This window comes from Macaca fascicularis, chromosome 1 (genome assembly GCF_037993035.2).
Source record: "Macaca fascicularis isolate 582-1 chromosome 1, T2T-MFA8v1.1".
Lineage (NCBI taxonomy): Eukaryota > Metazoa > Chordata > Mammalia > Primates > Cercopithecidae > Macaca > Macaca fascicularis.
Genome location: NC_088375.1, coordinates 142691704 through 142711201, shown reverse-complemented (window position 1 = coordinate 142711201; position 19498 = coordinate 142691704). Strand labels below are relative to the sequence as shown.

The 19498-nt window shown below is 43.8% G+C and overlaps 1 protein-coding gene across 8 annotated transcripts in view; it reads right to left on the bottom strand.

Moving 5' to 3' along the window:
* TGFBR3 (transforming growth factor beta receptor 3) overlaps positions 1–19498 on the bottom strand; it is a 206569-nt gene that overhangs the window by 42522 nt on the left and 144549 nt on the right. For all 8 annotated transcript variants that reach the window (XM_005542754.4, XM_005542755.4, XM_074001730.1 and 5 more), the window contains 3 exons: positions 12193–12376; positions 7264–7432; positions 5242–5389 (listed from right to left, as the gene is read on the bottom strand). In XM_005542754.4, the coding sequence (XP_005542811.3) occupies positions 5242–5389; positions 7264–7432; positions 12193–12376 (501 nt within the window). The remainder of the gene's footprint in view (positions 1–5241; positions 5390–7263; positions 7433–12192; positions 12377–19498) is intronic.

The window sequence follows — 19498 nt, the reverse complement described above, 5'->3', positions numbered from 1 at the left end:
CTACCTAGGCTATATGGTACAGCCTATTGCTCCTAGGCTACAAACCTGCACAGCATGTTACTGCACTGAATACTGTAGGCAGTAGTAACACAATGGTCGGTATTTGTGCATCTAAACATAGAAAAGGTACAGTAAAAATATGGTATTACAATCTGGTAAGACCACTGTCGTATATGTGGTCCCTCACTGACTGAAACATATTATATGCTCAAGACTGTACTTCAGTATGGAGACTATCCCATCTATATAAACTATTAAATTCCACATGGTAAAACAACCAATGTTTATATTTCATCTAAAATGTATGATCAATGAGCAATTCTATAATTGTATTCATTTGCCAATTCTATGAACCAAATATACTTACATCTTCTATTCTAAATATTAATTAATTTAGGTTACTCTCCCCTTAAGTATCACTATTTTATCCAGTAATACAAGTAGGTCTTAAGATTAGCTTTCAGAGATGGGTGCAATAGCTCACACCTATAATCCTAGCATTTCGGGAGGCTGAGGAGGAAGGATTGCTTGAGCCCAAGAGTTTGAGACCAACCTGCATAACACAGTAAGATCCCATCTGTACAAAAATTTTAAAATTAGCCAGGCATGGTGGCATTTTCCTGCAGTCCCAGCTACTCAGGAGGCTGAGGTGGGAAGATCACCTGAGCCTGTGAGTTAGAGGTTGCAGTGAGCTATGGTCATGCCACTGCACTCTAGCCTGGGTGACAGAGTGAGACCCTGCCTTAAAAAAAAAAAAAAAACTATCCTGGCTAACATGGTGAAACCCCGTCTCTACTAAAAATACAAAAAAGTAGCCGGGCGTGGTGGCGGGCGCCTGTAGTCTCAGCTACTTGGGAGGCTGAGGCGGGAGAATGGCATGAACCCGGGAGGCGGAGCTTGCAGTGAGCCGAGATCACGCCACTGCACTCCAGCCTGGGAGACACAGCGAGACTCCGTCTCAAAAAAAAAAAAAAAAAAAAAAGATTAGCTTTCACTGGATAATCAATTACAAAATAAAAATGATAGAAATATTTCTGGGAAAGGATATAAATGGACTCTACTCAACCAGGTTATTCAACAAGGACATGGAAGGTAAATTTATACATCAACTGCTGACTCCTGTGGCAGTGTTCTCATCAGAGGGTGAGAGAGCTGAATGCTGCAGAGGGGACCCCAAAGGGAAGGCACCATATTTTCAACAACTGCACCAACAGGGCTGGAAAGCCCTTCCAGCATGCAGATTACACCATTTTCATGCTGTATAAAAATCACTTTAATTTCCATGCCCAGTGATTTTCTCCTGCATGCATGCAGCATTTTTCCTAAATTCCTCATTTGTTTCCCATTCTGTTTGCCCCTAACATGACTAAATATTAATCCTTTCCCACTGTAAAACCCTAAAAGATTCGCAGGCTCTAAGTTCTCTTGGCCTATGTGGTTGTGGGATATTGGCTGAAGCCACATATATTTCAACTCAAAGCTTAAAGGATCTCATTCAGTATATTTTTCTATTACCTAAAGTGCTTATGTGTGGGAATACTGCCAGACTCACCAGTCACAAATACTACAAGCAAAGGAACCAGACAGAACTTTAACCAACTTCTGCAGTCATTTGTAAACTCAGTTTAATAGATTCAGAATATTTTAGCTCTTACTCCAATTCAGAAAAAATCTCCTTAGGGTAAAGAAGGGCTAGGGAGGAAAGAAACAAAAAAGGATGGAAGGAAGGAAGGAAGGAAGGAAGGGAGGGAGAGAGGGAGGGAGGGAGGGAGGGAGGGACAGATGGAGGGAGGGACGGACGGAGGGAAGCAAGGAGGCTAAAATAAGATAATGAAAGATCCAATTTATTCTTAGAAGTTTTTATTCATTTAGTTAACAGTAATTTTTTAGGTACAGCTTCTTCCAGCCTTTCAGAGCTACATGTCATTTTGATTGGCTGGAGTCACAATTGGCCTAAACAATACTGCTTGCTCTCATCTGCCCTAGTCTTTCATGTTGTTGGACAACTGAGAAAGTATCATATTTCCAGAACACTATCATCATAACTGCCACCTGTCCTTTTGCACCAATGTGGAATGAGCTGTTTGCACCTTTCCACATTAAATCTAGGAGCTGTCAATACATGTCATTTTGATTATGTCTGGGAACTTAAAAGACTCGACATCTATCTACACATTTGTAAAGCAGCAAGGCTTGGGACAATGGCAGACAAGCTGGTGGTTCCCAGCTTTGAGCAAATTCTCACACTGTACCTCTGGAAGTCCCTAGGCTTTTTCCAGCTCTAGTGGAGCTACTCCAAATGTAGGTGTACAAGGGGGGTCTCCAAAAACCACCACCATCTTTTCCAGCCATATCTTCATGAAAGATGAGGAGTTGAGTCTAAGTGCCTCCACACCCCCCCATATTTGCATCTGAACTGATGGCATAGGGGAGGGAGGACTAGGGAAAGGAATGGCCAGAGAGGGTAGTGCATATGCCCACTGGGATTTTAAAAAATGTCTTCTCTAGGAACAAGCTGCCAATCATCAACCCTGAAGTTCTGAGGCCACATGAAATAACGTAAGAGGAAACCTCTAACACGTTTCCTCCATCTATTCTTTTATGTTTTAGAGGTTCTTCCTATCATAAAAGTGATTATGCATAGTCCACAGAGGACCTGAGAAAAGAGCCAGAGCTGGACAAGGCAATGTAGACACCTCCAGTGTTCCCATTCTTGCCCACTGCCTGGCTCTTTGCACCTCTTCTGACCATTTCGTCATCTGGAGGGCACATTCTGCCTATGCCCCACCCCCGACACACACATGCATAAGACATCCATGTTTAATGGTGCTCTTCTTTAAATTACTCCATCAGGCTCCTTACAACTCCCTTAGTAGACTTTTTTCTTTCTTTTCACCTTATTTGGAGAAGTGCCTTAATTGTTCCTATAGACACCTGAAAGAGTTATTTATGGAAGGAAGATGAACCCCCTTTCTATGGCAGACACGCTGCTAGGCATGTATTATTTTATTTCTCTTCCATAATATAAGGAGACAGGCATTACTATTCCTGTTGGAGAAGGAGAACCTAAGACTCACAGAAGCAACACATGTAGCTGAGAACTTACATGTGCAGGCCCTGTGTCCAGTGCTTTAGATGAAATATCCTACAGGCCCTTAACAAGTACTTGGCGAATAAATGAACAAACAAATGAACTCAGCTAATGAACCACAAACTCAAGGTGAGTACTGTCATCATACCCATTTCACAGATGACCAAACAGACTCAGTGTTCATCAGTTAGACTGCACAATATCTACTAGGAGTAGTAATCATTGGAGATGGGATTTAAATCTAGCCCTGTCTGGCACGAAGTCAAGATTCTTTCCATTCCACTATGCTGTCTCTAAAGGAAACAACTAGAAACAAGGTTTCTATAAACCACTGCCCCCTTTCTAAACACTAATTTAAACTTTTGTAGGAGGTCACAGTGGGATTGCCTTTCCCTCACAGCACAGTCAGAATTCACATCTGAAACAGGGAATTAGAAAATCACAAAGCATCAACTGGTTGGGAGAATAAAAAAGAACATCATGAAACATTACCTAATTGTTTAGTAATGTTGTCATGCATTGTCCAAAATTGGCCTGGAACAAGAGTACAGCCAAGGAGAGGAACATAAACAGATCTTGCACTGGGATGAGCAATCTCATTTCTAGCCTTTCTGATTCATATGAGAGATGGGGACATTCAAAGTGAACTCCAGGACTGCCATGGGCCACGCACACATACTCAGGGAGAGAAAGAGCCATTGAAGGGTCAAGGCTGAAAGAATATTTACACAAGAACTCCAGCAGGGAATTAAAATGTACCGTATGTTTTTGCCTTTCAAAGCATGATTCCCTTTCCTGTTTTTGTTATTCTGAAATTAAAAACATTTGGCCGGTGTGCCAGGCAGCAAAAGCAGCAGACAGCCCAGGTCACCAACACCCCTCATGCCATGCCAGAGAAGGCAATCAAAACATCTCTGACTTCAGATCATGGCTAGGCTTTGGGCTTGACAACAAATTAATGTATCACCATTACATATGATGGCTCAATGGGATCCTAGCAAAGTTTAAAAAAAAAAAAAAAAAAAAAAAAAACCCATGGGAACCAGAAACAATTACTTTAAAATTAAAATATGTGTGCTAGTGGTTTTGCCTGCTGCCTCTGATGAGTGCTTTTACCTGACGTTGCCAAGGGAACTGTTGGCTTTGCTCACTGTGGTATCACATGGAAGGTGCCACGAATGAATGAATAATACCAAAACCAAGGGCATCCCTCTCCCAAAATACTGAAAACATAAAACCCACTTCAACTTATTCAGTGCAGGTACTAAAAGAGAAACTGGCCAAAAAAAATTTAAAGACGATGCATAAAAATTTGAGCCCACAAAAGAGATACTAAAGAGATAATTATCTTCTTAAAAAACAGGGAGGAGGATTTTTCTTTAACTTTCAATAATTCAGTCAAATAGTTATTGCCTAAGTATATTTGAGATAAGATTTACTTTACCAAGTTTCAACATTCAACTTTTGAGGAAACCAGCTGCTGTTTGCCCATCATGCCAATGGGCTAAGCCTTGTGCGTACATCTCTATTAAATAGAGGGCCTTGGGAACAAGCTGGAGTAGACTTGTCCAGCATGATTTCACTGACTTCGCAGTTACTGTGATTCTTCTATCAGTGTTTCACACTTAGGAGTTGGAAGCAAGCAAAAAGCCATGCCAATATTTCATATTTAACTCAAAAAGAAAAGTCAACGATGTGAGCTGGCATCAGCCTAATTTCCCATACTTTCTCTAAGTACCTAATTCCGTAATAAAAGCTGATATTCGGAACTGTGACACTGAGGTCCTTGTGGGACGCTCATTATGAAGGCTTAATTGTGTTCATTACTTAACACTTACTATTAGTGGAAAGCATACTAATGTATTTCAGGAATTTCACAAATGAGGGAGCGGGGGTTCAGAGAGGTTAGGGGACTTGCCAAAGGTCACAGTGGGATTACCTGGACTCAGACCTGGGTCTGTCTTAATCCGAGGCCATGTTTTAACGACCACACCTATTTTATAGGAGCATCCTATTTTGCAAAGTGAAAAATAATTGACAAAGCTTAGAGAGTCCAAAGAGGCAGAAACTCTAAAAATAACACATATAAGCACAGCTTAAATTGCTGTCATTCATCTAAATAAAACAAAAGACATACTCAACCAACTTACAATAATTTTCAGGCTTCCCTTAACATCAAAAGATTTGATCACCCAGTTGACAGACTTTTTGCACTTCAAGATCAGGATGAGATTTTTGACCACCTCAAGATTCTCTTGAGAAGGTCTTATATCAATTGTTATATCCACCTGGAAAGCACTGTGAATGGAAAACAAAGGCAAAGTTAAGACCTACATGCCAGAAAGTTGCAACTATCTCCCCTCTTCCAAGTCTTCATGTTTCTAGTGTCTGGCCAGTTGATTAAAAAGCTGGAGTTGATCCCAGGCCAATGACATGTGCAAAACAGATTGTTATTGCACACATAACAAAATTGTTTTACATAACAATAGAAACATATGCTTGCTGATAATTAGTCACTAAAGTTATTCTCTTCTTTGGTGGAAAAGAGGTGGTTACTTCATGCAGCCACTGTTTGAAATGGACTTGAACGAACCAGAACAGTTTACTTTTGAAGCAGTATTGTTGCCTTTTCAACCTTTAACACCTTTGATGTACAGGATTCCCATTTGGCTATATGCTCAAATTCCTTCAAAACCGAAGTAGGTAGCAGTTTGGTGAGTTGTGGGAGGGTGGTGTGGGGAGAAGGGAAGCATGGTGGTAAAAAAAAAAAAAAAAATTAGGAAACTTCAGAGTAAAATAAGAGACAAAAGGCTAAAGAATTTCTTGATTTATATAAGGTTTGCTTAAGTCATTAACAATTGCTATAGAATCATATCTGCATTTACTTTCCCAAACTTCTGGATATAAGGTTATTAAAATAAAGAAAACAGATGGTCAACCAAGTGATTACTGGAAAATTGATGAACACAACCCAAACTTCTAAGAATTCGTATAAAAGAGAATTTTTTACTAAACAATAACATCCCTGTCGTTCTGAATTTAAGGGAACAGTCTTTCTTTCCATCTCAGCTTTACACACTTGTAAATCATAAAAAGGATGGTATACTCCAATGAAGCCTCAGGCCTGACATCGAAGTACATTCACCAGACTGCTCCTACTCCCATTCCCTTTTCACTTTCCACAAAATTCTTCAAGTGGACAGAGTGGAATCTTACCAAAACTGATCTGTAGCTTACACACTTTTAAAGTCAAACACTGATTAGAATTTTAACCTCGAAATCCCTCTACAATATAAATTTAAAATTTTAAGTCACTAGTCCAGATTCAAAGGAAGGAGGGTAAAATGCAGGCTAACATGGGAAAAGAACCTACTTTTTCTCCTTTTTCTTTTATTTAAATTCCCTAATTATTCTTGATAGGGAGGGTCGAATTTCCAGTCCAGTGGTAGGAAGCTGAGAGGGAGAACAAGCGCACAAGGGAGAGGCAAGTTCTATCAAATCGCTCTTTGGTATGTCACTATGAAGGGCCACTCCAGCATACACACACACACACACACACACACACACCAAGCACATAAGGGAGAGGCAAGCTCTATCAAATGGCTCTTTGGTATGTCACCATGGAGGGCCACTCCAGCACACACGTGTGTGCACACACACACACACAGATTTCAAGCAAACAGCTCTGAGTGCCTAAGTGCTCTGAGGACACCATAAACAGAGCTTTATTAAAACCAGAAGGTTACTAAGATGATAATTATATTAATAGGGTATATTCTGTAATTTTTCTATCAGGGATAACCTTAGAGGTGATAAAGACGGAGCAAGAGTGACTGTGTCCTGTAATTAACACCCAGAAGTTCAGAACAGGTTTCAGGAATTCATATGAAATATCTGGGATCTAGGGACAGATGCAAAATATAAAATATACCACCGGTGCCTTTACTCTCTTCTTCAAAGCTTCTGTGAAACACATCTGACGAAACACACCTGAAGCATCAGTGGCTCCCTTCCCTCCTGCGTGAAGCATCAATGGCTCCCTTCCCTCCTGCGTGAAGCATCAGTGGCTCCCTTCCCTCCTGTGTAGGATGGGCTGTACCTCTCCCTGCCTCAAGTCAAGGAAGATCTTTACTTTAATCTCTTCTCACACTCACACACTTAGACTCGCTTACCTGTAGGGGTTAGAGTTGGGGGTGATTAGCTCGATGATGTGTACTTCCTCATTCTGGGGCTGGCTGGACATCACACACCCTTCTGCTGCTTTGGGCTGAAGGTACTCAGCAAGGTAATTGAGTGAGAGAAAATTCTTCCCTATGTTGCACTTCGGAGGGAACACTTGATCTGAAAGAGGCACAGGACAATCTGTCAAACCACTGAGCTACTTGATAACCAGATTCAAAGGAAGGAGGGTGACAGTAAAACTGAGCAAATGGCAGACACAGGGAACCACGAGCTCAAAGGATGGGCCTTTGTCTGTGAACTCCTCAACCACCGCCCTGAAATGCATCCTGTCATGGTCACCAGTGACCTCCTATTGACTAGCCCCCAACTAAGGGCCTCTTTTGGCTAAATCCTCTCCTCACTTGTTCTCTGTGATACTTCCTGTCCTTGTCCATTTCCTCTGACCTATCTTTCACATCTCTTCCACTGGTTCCTCCTCTGCTCAGAATCTGTTTAGACCCCATCCCCGAGAATCTGATTCAGAACACCCAGCGGGGGCCTAGGCAGCTTTCTTTTTTGAAAAGCTCTGTAGTTGATTCCAATATAAACCAAGGCTAAGAACTTCTCAGCTCCTTCCTCAATCCCCTTTCTATCTCATTCTTTTCCTAGGTGATCTCAATCACTCCCATGGTTTCAACCTGTACCTGGATCTGAGCAGTCAACTTATACTGTCATCTGTCTACCAAGCATCACCTACCTAAAAATCCAATACTTAGGTATTTCATGGTCAGCATATTTAACATTCAATCCATTCTATCCCCAAATACACTCCTCCTTGGATTATTTGTTATTTCAATTATCAGGAGAGGCAACCACCTAATTAATCCTCCGACGCCCCATGTAGAATTAATCTTTCCCTCATATGTATTCCTCACAGCACTTCATACTCTGAAGATGAAAGGTAGGAGTTTGGGGGAAACAAAGAAGGCAGACTTTCACTCTTTCTCACAATCTGAACACAGACCACTCAAGTTTATATGGCACTTTACAGTTTACAAAGTGCTTTCGCACACATTATCTCACTGTGCTGAGAGTTGCTCACCACCTCTACCCGGGAAAGTGATGTAAGCACCAGAATCTGAAGACACTCCCCCAACGGCACATGCCATTTACACAGCACGGCGGCTGATGGAATTTCCATCCACGGGCTTAAATGTTTCAACAGAACTTGAAAGAAACTGCTGGCAGTGTGACAGCTGGGACCAGTGTCAAGGAAGTTCTAGGTGTAGCATGCTTTTTTCAGAAGGGATAATTAATCAGAGGCCTGGCACTATTATAAAACAGACTTCTGCCTTTTCCATTTTGAGGACAGGATGCCAGGGTTCAAATCCACATGGAAGTCTCACTTTGGAGTAAGGAATCAGAATCAAACCAGGGGGTCCCAAGACTGGGTTGATACTGTCCCTCCCCCTCCCAACTTGTGCAATCTCCCTTGTGCTCAGGTCTGCAGCACACACTGGGGCATCATGGCTCTGGTCACCACAGCACCCCCAGCACCACCCCAGAACAAAGGGGACCAAAGCCTCTGCTTGTGGGCTCATTGCAAGAGAGCATTGGGTTTGCCCTCTGCAGTCTCCTCTAATTCCCCTCCCCCTCAGAGAGAAAAGCTCAAGGCTCCACTGACTGCCGTTAGAGCAGCCTCCTTCCACATCTGCTGAGGGTTTTGCCAGATGAGCAGATGAGGTATGCACACCGTGCAGCTGCAGCCCTGCGGATGCCTCCCCCACATCACAGGATGGAAAATGATATTGGAATGGCAAGGTTGAAATTTAATTAAGAAAGAGTGTCTATGGGCTAGGGACAGGCCAGTCTGGAACTCAAGAGACTAGGGCCCTCCTGGGATTGTGGCCGGCATATCCAGTTCATAGGTGTGCCTGGTTTGTATCTGGCACATAGTGGGCATATGGTATAGGTTTCCTGAATTAATAAACAATGATGTGAGATTTGAGACAAATAACAAAATATTCACTCATGTGAAGCCACTAGGAAAGGTCTAATTGTTCAAAAGTTGACGTTATTAAGGGCTCTAGTCCCAGATGCCATTGTCACTAAGTTGAATAAGCTGACCACTTTTGTTGTGTGTGGTTTCTCCCCCGCTCCCCAATGACTTTACAAATACCTGGCATCAAAACTTACACCGAGTGCCAAGTAGAAAGGAAACCACAAAGGGGAATTCCCGGGTAGAAGCCTGGCAAGTTTGGGGGCAGGGGGAGTCACATGCTTATTTGTATTTTAGGAAAAGATTGACAAACGACTTTGAGACACAGAAGGATATACTCTGAGAGCAGGAATGAACCTGGGGGTTAATGCAAACATCTCATTTTCCTCTGCAGAAACTGAGGCTCTGGTGGTAAGTCAGTGTTGCTTGAAGCCTCGCAGCAAGACCAACTGGGATAAGAGCAAAACTCTTAAATTCTTCCATTCTGGGTATATAAATGAGAGCAGTTCCTAAATGTCAGCAAGCATCAGATCTCCTGGAAGGCTGAATGAAACACTGACTGCTAGGTCCCACCCCCAGAGTTTCTGATTCAGTTGGTCTGGGTTGGGCCTGAGAACTGGCATTTCTATCAAGTCCCCAAATGATGTGGATGCTGCTGGGACAGAAACCACACTCTGAGAACCGCTCGGGTTAGAGCAATCAGGCCTCATGGCCTGCGATCCCTGGGTACAAGAAAGGTAGAGCCAGGTTGGATTCTGGGAAGTGGGGGATGAGGCTTGCGCAGTAGAGTCTGAGCCATGGTGATAAACGTTATCACTTTGTGGTCCACTGACCTCACCAAGGAACCTCCTTTCCCTACTGCTCCTCTCTCCATGGCATGGCCCAGTGACTTATACTCAACTGGTGGCTGGAGTCAAGTTTCAGGGGTTCCGAACGTGTTACCAAGGAGTTAACCAGTTTTTACTGCACCAGACAGCAGGTCCTTTAAGTTGGCTTCCCCTACCTAGCGTGCACAGGCTTAACCAATTAAGTGACAACCCGTGGCTCTCAGGGCAAGTGACTGCTGTGCTTAGAAAGAAGCTCATGTACTGCCGAGAGAACACAGTCCAACATTCTAAGTGTTATTATAACAAATTTTCTTATTCTAACAAATTCCAAGGGGTAATCAACATTCTTTCATGCTACTAGAATTCTGCTTCAGAAACGCGGCCCACTGGCCAGGGCTGAGAGTCTTTATTAAAAGAGATTTTTCATTTTGTCTCAGTGGGATTTGACCTCTGTTATTAGCTACCTATCATGAGAGCACAGAAACAAACTTCGACTTTTTGAGCCTAACCTTCATCTAAGCCCCCTCCTCTCTGCCTCAACTAAACAAGGATGTTCATCCAGGTGGACCACTTTCCTTTCTGAGTTATGCTTATTTAGCTAGGACTTAAAGTACAGCTCAGGCAACAAGCGTTAAACTCAAGAGTCAGGAAGCGTGGGTTTGGGTTCTGGCTTTGCCACTTGCTAGTAACTTGGATGTGAGCAGGTTCACTTAGCCCTTCACTAAGCCCTCTGTAAAATGGTGGAAATGACGTCTTCCTCCTGGGATTACTGTGGGGTTAAGTGGGGTGCATGTGAAGGCCCCTGAAATGGCTTCTGCATGTAGCATCCTCTTCGATGTCCGTGTCCACTGTTTCTGCCTCTGTCTCTCACACACTTTAAAGCAGCCCAGATCCAAACAAGAGCTGGGATCAAGTGTTCACTAACCCACCCTTCCCTGTCCTTTCTGTGAGGAGGTGACAGCTGCTGTAGAATTTAACAGAAAGCAGCTGGATGCTGAATGCTGGATGCTGAAGACCTGAAACACAGCGTTCACACAATCAGCTGGCTATAACAAGGACCCATTCACAGGAGCTGCTATTTCCTAGTAACTTATGGGGGGTCCAAATATACTCAACTGAAAATACTGATTTAAAAAGAAAGGTCTGGCCAGGTGCAGTGGCTCAAGCCTGTAATCCCAGCACTTTGAGAGAACAATGGAGGAGGATCTCTTAGTCAGCAGTTCGAAACCAGCCTGGGCAACACAGCAAGACCTGTGTCTACAAACAAATGTAAAAATTAGCCAGGTGTGATGGCATATGCCTGTAGTCCCAGCTTCTCAGGAAACTGAGGCAGGAGAATCACTTGAGCCCTGGAGGTTGAGGCTGCAGTGAGCACTGATTGTACCACTGCACTCCAGCCTGGGCGACACAGCGAGACCCTGAGGAAGGAAGGGAGGGAGGGAGGGAAGGAGGGAGGAAGAAAGGGAAGGTTTCTCTCTCTTTTTTCTTTAAAGGCTTTCAAAACTGGGTTTCTGGATATTTCTATCCCTCTGTAATGCAAGGAAATTTACGTAGGCAATCTCTTATCAAGACAATACACTTCTTTTCTTCAATAATTTGTCCTTGTAATAGTCATTTGTACTAAAAATACATTTAAATACTTTTCCTCTGCTGTTGTCCAAAATGCAACCTATGTCTCAGCACAACAAACTGACACAGGCTTCAGATGTTTGCCGAAGACAGGTAAGAGGAAGCCACCTGCTGACCCATTCTGCCAACTCTTCCACTCCATCAGTCATCACCTCCTTCCCATGCCCTCAGCTTCTCGCCTCCACTTACTTCTTGACTTCTGTACATGGGTGTCTTCTAAATCCCACACAATAACCTCCTCCTCTCTCCCCATGCTCCTCCCTATTTTTCACTTGGCCATAACCAGGCCTGTTTCCCCAGGAGGAAAAAAGAAGGGAGGGAATATGGGGGGCGGCAGAGAGGCCTGGGGCCAAATGACCCCTCAGGTCCATGCCAGTTCCAACATTCTGTAATTCTGTGATTCCTTGCCCTAACCACCTGGTTTCAGAAAAGAAAACAATTGCCTGTCATAAATCAGTCATTAACTGAAGCCACATAAAATTTACCTTCCCCCACTTTAATATAAATGTTTCTTGCTATCTTGAGTTCGGTGAATGAAGTAACTGCTCCATACTCCTTTCGGGCCCAGTTTAACAGATGTTCATTTCCATGGGGGAAGTTCCTTTTTTTTGTTTCTGCTGTCAAGGAGAAGTTTCCTGACGAAAACTGGACCACGGAACCCTCAGGCACCTAGAGGAAACAGAATTGCATATTTAACATGGTGCAGTCACTGGAGCTGAATCATAATTAGAGAAAGCACTTCTCAGACAACTAATGGGTATTGTAAATCAAACCTCTTCCCTTTGTTATACGGGCAAATCAGTGTTTTTAAGCAGCTGATTCAAGAAATAATCCCACGCCTAGTCCTCCCAGACAATGGCAAAACTACCAAAGCAGGATGTCCCTCTGAACTCCGAAAGAACCTTGTGATGATGGACTGCACTGCACATTGAGTAATCATAAGAATTATCACTGCTATTTCCAAGAAATCTAAATTGAAGACTGATCTTACAATGAATGTATTTCAAGTCAAGTGGCAAGCCTTGATGAATGTTCTCATGGGCTTCTAAAAAGCCTCAGGATCAAGACAAGTGATCCCAAAGTCCTGCTAGCAACTGATCACAACTTCCAGGTCTTCCACAGCTGCGGCATCTGCTGACAGAGTCATCACAATAGGGACACAGCGAGAGTCATCGTGGTTTATGTTCTCCTCAGCACCGAGATAAAAATGGCCAAAGGTTGCCAGCCTTTCTATCACATTGCTCTATTTCATAGCAGTGAGATGAATGTTTGTAACAGTTTATTTTGTAAGACCCCCAAACTCCCACAGATAATGAAGTCAAGAGGCTGTTAAACTGATCTAATAAAACTTTCAGGATGATTTATGCAAGTACCTCATTCTTGCTGGATGTATTTAGACCACTGCTGACCTAGCATATCAAGGTATACGTGTAATTAACACATCCAAAGGATGAAAATCAGCATCTTGTTGCTGTGCTATCATCAAATTGAGTTGCTGGTGAAATAGGCATGCCATTTTTATTGGCTAGCATTTATAAAATAACTGATTTTTTCAATGTCACAGTGAAACCTCAAAATGTGGGCAAGAACGCTCACAAATTCCCAAGTCATAGCACTATAAATGTCTTGTATTAAATTTCACATGAACCGTTTACTCATAACGAAAAGCAAGCAGTTTCTGAAGTAAGACTAAGAAGCAAGTCGAGGGCAGGGATTTTATTAGTCGTTCTATCACAGCAGTGCTTTTAACACACACAAAATTATATTTACCCAGCTACTGTGCTAGGCATTAATATTTTCTATACAATTATATAAACGTATCTTCTAAAAATGCTGGCAAAAAAACTACTGCACTTAATTGATTCCATGACCTACTAATGTTGCAAGCTGAAAACTAGAATCACGCAAAGAGTTTCTAGATATCCTGATGCCCAGGCCACACAGATAGTACAGAGCTACATGTTCCATACTAGTTTTGTTTATAACTGGCATCAGGACATTCAGAAATGATTGTGACTACACTTGACAGCACTGATAGGTAGTAAGTGTGCAGTCAGTGGTAGCTGTGTAGAATTACACAGGGTCTGTGGAAGCCCTGAATTAATCACTAATAAACTGGGTATAAACCATAGCTACTCACAACAGCTACCACTGACTGCACACTGAGTACGTATCAGTGCTGTCAAGTGTAGTCATGATCATTTCTGAATGTCCTGATGCCAGTTATAAACAAAACCAGTGTGGAACATATAGCTCTGACCTTGTTTTGACATCGCCTGAATAAGGAAAAAATCCTACGTCATTTTCCTGCCAAAAAATAATCAAGCCCACCTAAGTGTAACTTCTCAGAGGCTTAGCTACTCATCAACACTGAACTTCCAACAACGTTTATCTAATTTTTTGACTTTTGCACTGTAGTAAAATTTTCTTTTCACTTGTACTAAAAAGGCATTTTTATCAAGGCTGTCACCAAAAACCCACAACAGTCCAGAGGCCTTTGTCCCACTGCCAGCACAGTTCTGAATGTTTAGACGAGCAACCCTGGACGTTCTGCTTCTTGTTTCTCATTCATGCTGTGGCCGTAAACTACAGCAACTGGGCTTTAAATGCGTTATACATAGAGTACATTTTTTTCAGAGCGGAAAGCAGGATGTCACACTGGTGCATTCCAGAGGCAAGAAAGCAAACAGCACAAACACAGAAGATACCAACGGCAACTCCGAATTGTGTCCTGAAGTAATTCAAGAGTGATGCCGTGATGAAGCTGGTGACGGGGCTGCTTCGTGGGGGAGGAACAAGTCCCTCTGCTCCCTCCAGGCAGCGTCCTCCTCATGGGCCAGCAGCAATAAGCTTCATACACTCAGGGTTGAGGAATGTGGAATTGGAGTTAACAGCCACTCCTCAAGCACATTCCAATAAGAAGAAAGCAAAGCTGCAGTGAGGTGTCCCCGACTGCAGGTCAGTGGAAATTTTCAGCTTCAGCAAGGAGTGAGCCAGCACTCTCCTCCTGACTGCCAGTTCTCCTGACCCTGACAAGGCTAGAGCTGAGTTTTAGAAGGTGTTGTTTTAGAAGGTATTGTTCAGATGTTATTTCCACCTGATCTGCGGACCTGTGAGGCAGGCTACCATGGCCTCTACAGCAGAAAAGCGGAAACCTCAGAGAGGCTAATGGCCTACCCAAGGCCAGAGAGTCATCACCAGGCCCAGACCAGAACCTAAGACTTCTGACTCCTGGTCACAGCTGGCCTCTGCTTGCACCCTTCCAGAAAGAAGACGTTACTAGCTCCCAAGACAGCAGATTTCTGTTCTGTTAGATTCACTTTTTATACACTAGTCTGAGCCATGCCTACCAGAACAAATAATTCCTTTGTCTTTCTTCCATGAGACAAGACTTCAGGTGTTCAAAGGTGTCACCTGACCTCAATCACATGTTCGCTTTTTCAGGGCAACACCCCCAGTTTCTTCAACTCTGCCCCAGACACCCTGGTTGTCACAGTGTCAACAGGATAGTCTCCGAAAGATGGTGTCGGGACAAAATTCAAGGTCTCCAGGTGTGGTCTAAGAAGCATATTGTGATGGTTCATTTTACGTGTCAACTTGACTGAGGCACAGGTGCCCAGATATTTGGCCAGACATTATTCTGGGTATTCTGGTGAGGATGCATTTGGATGAGATTTAAATGTTAGTACACTGAGTAGGGCAGATTTCTCTCCCTGATGTGTGTGGGCTCATCCAATCAGTTGAAGGCCTGAATAGAACAAAAAGCTGACCCTCTCCCAAGTAAGAATTCTACCTGATGGCTTTCAAACTGGAACATCAGCTCTTCCCAGTGCTACGGCAGCCTGCGGGCCTTCGAACTGGAACTGGGGCATTGGTTCTGCAGATCACATATTTACTAATTGATATAGTTTGCATATTTGTCCCCACCTAAATCTCATGCTAAATGGCAATCCCTAATGTTTCACATGGGTCCTGGTGGGAGGTGTTTGGATCACGGGGGCAGATCCCTCATGAATGGCTTGGGTCATCCCCTTGGTAACAAGCGAACTCTCGTTTTGAATTCACACGAGATCTGCTCATTTAAAAGTGCGTGGCACCTCCCCAACACACGTTCCTTCTCTTGCTCCTGCTTTTGCCATGTGTAAGTGCCTGATCCCGCTTTATCTTCCTCCCTAAGTAAAAGCATCCTGAAGTCTCCCCAGAAGCAGATGTTGGTGCTATGCTTCCTGTACGGCCTGCAGAACTATGAGCCAATTAAACCTCTTTTCTTATAAATTGCCCAGTCTCAAGTATTTATTTTTAGCAATGCAAGAACAGCCTAATACACTAATCTATGCTTTAAACATACAGCCAACAAAGATTTATGGAGTGCCTGCCTACTCCATTGTTCTCCATGCTGGAGACACAGAGGGGAACATGACAGACAAAATCCCCTGCCCTTATGGAGATTAAAGTCTAATAAAGCAGCCAGAGGAGCAAAATAAGGTCACAGAGAAGTTAAAGACCTAAAGGAGATGAAAGAACCACGAAACATCAGGGCAAGGAGCGTTCACAGTTGAGATGCAGCAGGTGTAACGTCTGACACGGTAAAGGAAGACCAAGGAGGTCAGTGTGGCTGGACACAGGCCTGAGGGGAGGTTCGTAGGACACAGGTCCCAGAGGAGACCAGTAGGCCCAACAGGACCTTGTAGACCATTGTAAGGACTTTCGAAACATCTACCAAATGTTTTAACAGGATGGATCTGGCTGCTATGTTGAGTCTAAAGAGAGACTAAAGCAGGAGATCATTGGTAGACTTCCAGAATAATCCAGGTGAGGAACAGTGGTCACTCACACCAGGAAGGATCGTAGAGAAGATGGTACCTAACCCCCCAGGTCTTTTCACCAGTACGAGGCTTTTCTATCCTATCCTTACACCCATAATTCTCCCAAAATAAATGCAAAGTCTTACAATTTTTCTTTAGACCCATATTTCAAGTCTGAAGAGACCATGTAAAAATCCTTATTTTATTAGCTATATATAACTAAATTTTATAGCACACCTTCTGCACTTTCATCTAAATCCCCAAGAAGTTGACCAAAACAAGACTGAGGTTTGTGACTCACACGTACACCCCCACACTAACCTAAGCACATTAGCGGTCCTTGCTGGGGTTCCAGGTTGTTCAACCAACAACGAAGGGACCTCACAGAACCTTCCTCATCTTTGTAAGGGCATCATGCTACAACCTGCCAAGAACCCTGCTGTATTAGTCCATTCTCGCACTGCTATAAAAAAATACCTGGGACTGGTTAATTTACAAAGAAAAGAGGTTTAATTGGCTCATGATTCCACAGGCTGTACGGGAAGCATGGCTGGGGAGGCCTCAGGAAACTTACAATCATGGTGGAAGGTGAAGAGGAAGCAGGCATGACTTATATGGCAGGAGCAGGAGGAAGAGAGGGAGTGGGTAGGTGCTACATACTTTTAAATAACCAGATCTTGCGATAACTCACTATCACGAGAACAGCAAAAAAGAGGAAATCCTCCCACCCCCATGATCTAATCAACTCCTACCACGCCCCACCTCCAACACTGGGGATTACAATTTATTTTATCTTATTTATTCTTTTTTGAGATGGAGTCTTGCTCTTGTCACCCAGGCTGAAGTGCAATGGTGCGATCTTGGCTCACTGCAACCTCCACCTCCCAGGTTCAAGAGATTCTCCTGCCTCAGCCTCCCAAGTAGCTGGCATTATAGGCATGCGCCACCATGTCCAGCTAATTTTTGTATTACCAGTAAAGACAGGGTTTCACCATGTTGTCAAGGGTGGTCTCAAACTCCTGACCTCAGGTGATCCACCTACCTCGACCTCCCAAAGTGCTGGGATTAAAGGCGTGAGCCACCGCACCCAGCTGGGATTACAATTTTTTTTTTTTTTTTTTTTAGACGAAGTCTTGCTCTGTTGCCCAGGCTGGAGTGCAATGGCACGATCTTGGCTCACTGCAACCTCCTCCTCATGGGTTCAAGTGATTCTTCTGCCTCAGCCTCCCGAGTAGCTAGGATTACAGGTGTCCACCACCAGGCCCGGCTAATTTTTGTATTTTTAGTAGAGACAGGGTTTCACCAGGTTGGCCAGGCTGGTCTCGAACTCCTGACCTCAGGTGATCCACCTGCCTTGGCCTTCCAAAGTGCTGGGATTACAAGCCTGAGCCACCGTCCCCGGCCGCAGGATTACTATTTAACATGAGAGTTGGGTGGGGACACAGATCCAAATCATATCATTTGCTGAAATGAAGACAAGATATTTCCAGGTCATTCCTCTAGTCTACCAGTCCATGCCCCAGACACTGCATTAATTTTCATGGTGTAGTACCCTGATCAGAGTCTGGCTTGTAGAAGAATGTAGGATAGAAAGAGAATAGCAAAACACATAAGAAATGTAGGGGAAATAATTTTGTCTAATATGAGAAAGGGTTGCAATCATCATTGCAAGGAAAATAACTGCAAGAGTATATAGGAGAAAAACAACCTATTTTTCTCTATGCTAACACCACTCTCAATAGTTTACTTTTGACATCGGATGTCTGGGTGTTTTTCCCATACCAACCAATTCTCTAACTCAGGACACCAATTGATGCTGTGTATTTCGATGTAGTTCTGATACCATCTACCTGGAGATAGGTCAGACCACACAGATCAAGGGCTCAGGCTCAGTCCCATGAGACTGCCCCTCTTCAAATGCTTCTGATAGAGGAGCTATAAATCATAGGTTCCCATGACCGCGAGGTTCAATTATTTTCCAGAATGGCTCACAGAACTCAAGGAAACACTTTAAGTTTATTCATTTATGATAAAGGATACAACTCAGGAACAGCAGCCAGATGGAAGAGATGCATAGGCCAAGGTATGGGGAAGGGGTGAGGAGCTTCTGTGCCCTCTAGGCGAGCACCACTCCCCAAAGCCCCGGCACCTCCACATGCTCACCAACCAGCAGCTCTCCAAACCCTACCCCGCAGATCAGGGATTTCTAGGGAGCCTTCATTCCATAGGCATGACTGATAAAACCATTGGCCATTGATGATTAAGTCAATCTCCAGCCCTTCTCCCCTCCTTTCAGGGGTGGGCTGAAAGTTCCAACCTCTAATCACATGGTTGGTTCCCTTGGCAACCAGCCCCCCATCCAGAGGCTATCCAGGAGCCCCAGTCACCAGTCATCTCACTAGCATACAAAAAGGTACTTAGCACTTCAGAGATTATGAGGGTTGGAGGAGCTGTGTGCCAGAGGAGGAGACAATTTATTCCATGCCCCATCTTCCACTTTACCCCTGGATGCTTGCCACAACACTGTCCCATTTCAGGCCCTTATAAGCTGAACCAAACTGTTACAGTAACTTCCTGCCTTCCCAGCTGCCATTCCTGTTCCTTCTACTCCTCCTCCACACTGTCACCTGGGTAATCCTTCTAAAAAGTAAACACATGATAAAGCAGAATGGCACCTAAGCATCTTAACATGGCGCATGACTAAAGAGTGCCTCTGCCCACGCTCATCTCACGCCACCCTCCCACATACCCAAGAACTACTCAGAGTTGTAGAACACGTCATGCTGCCACACACTCCTGGGTCTTTTTACACCCTGCACCCTGCCTGAACCCCTCTATCCTACCTTGTTCCCAGGGCAAACCGTTTCATGTCCTCCCAGGAGTATCACCTGCTCTGTGAAGCCTCCCAGGCTCCTTGCTCTCCTCACAATGAGCTGCCCACATGTGTCTTCTACAGACCTTTAGTCCATCCTTCTCTCGCATGGAC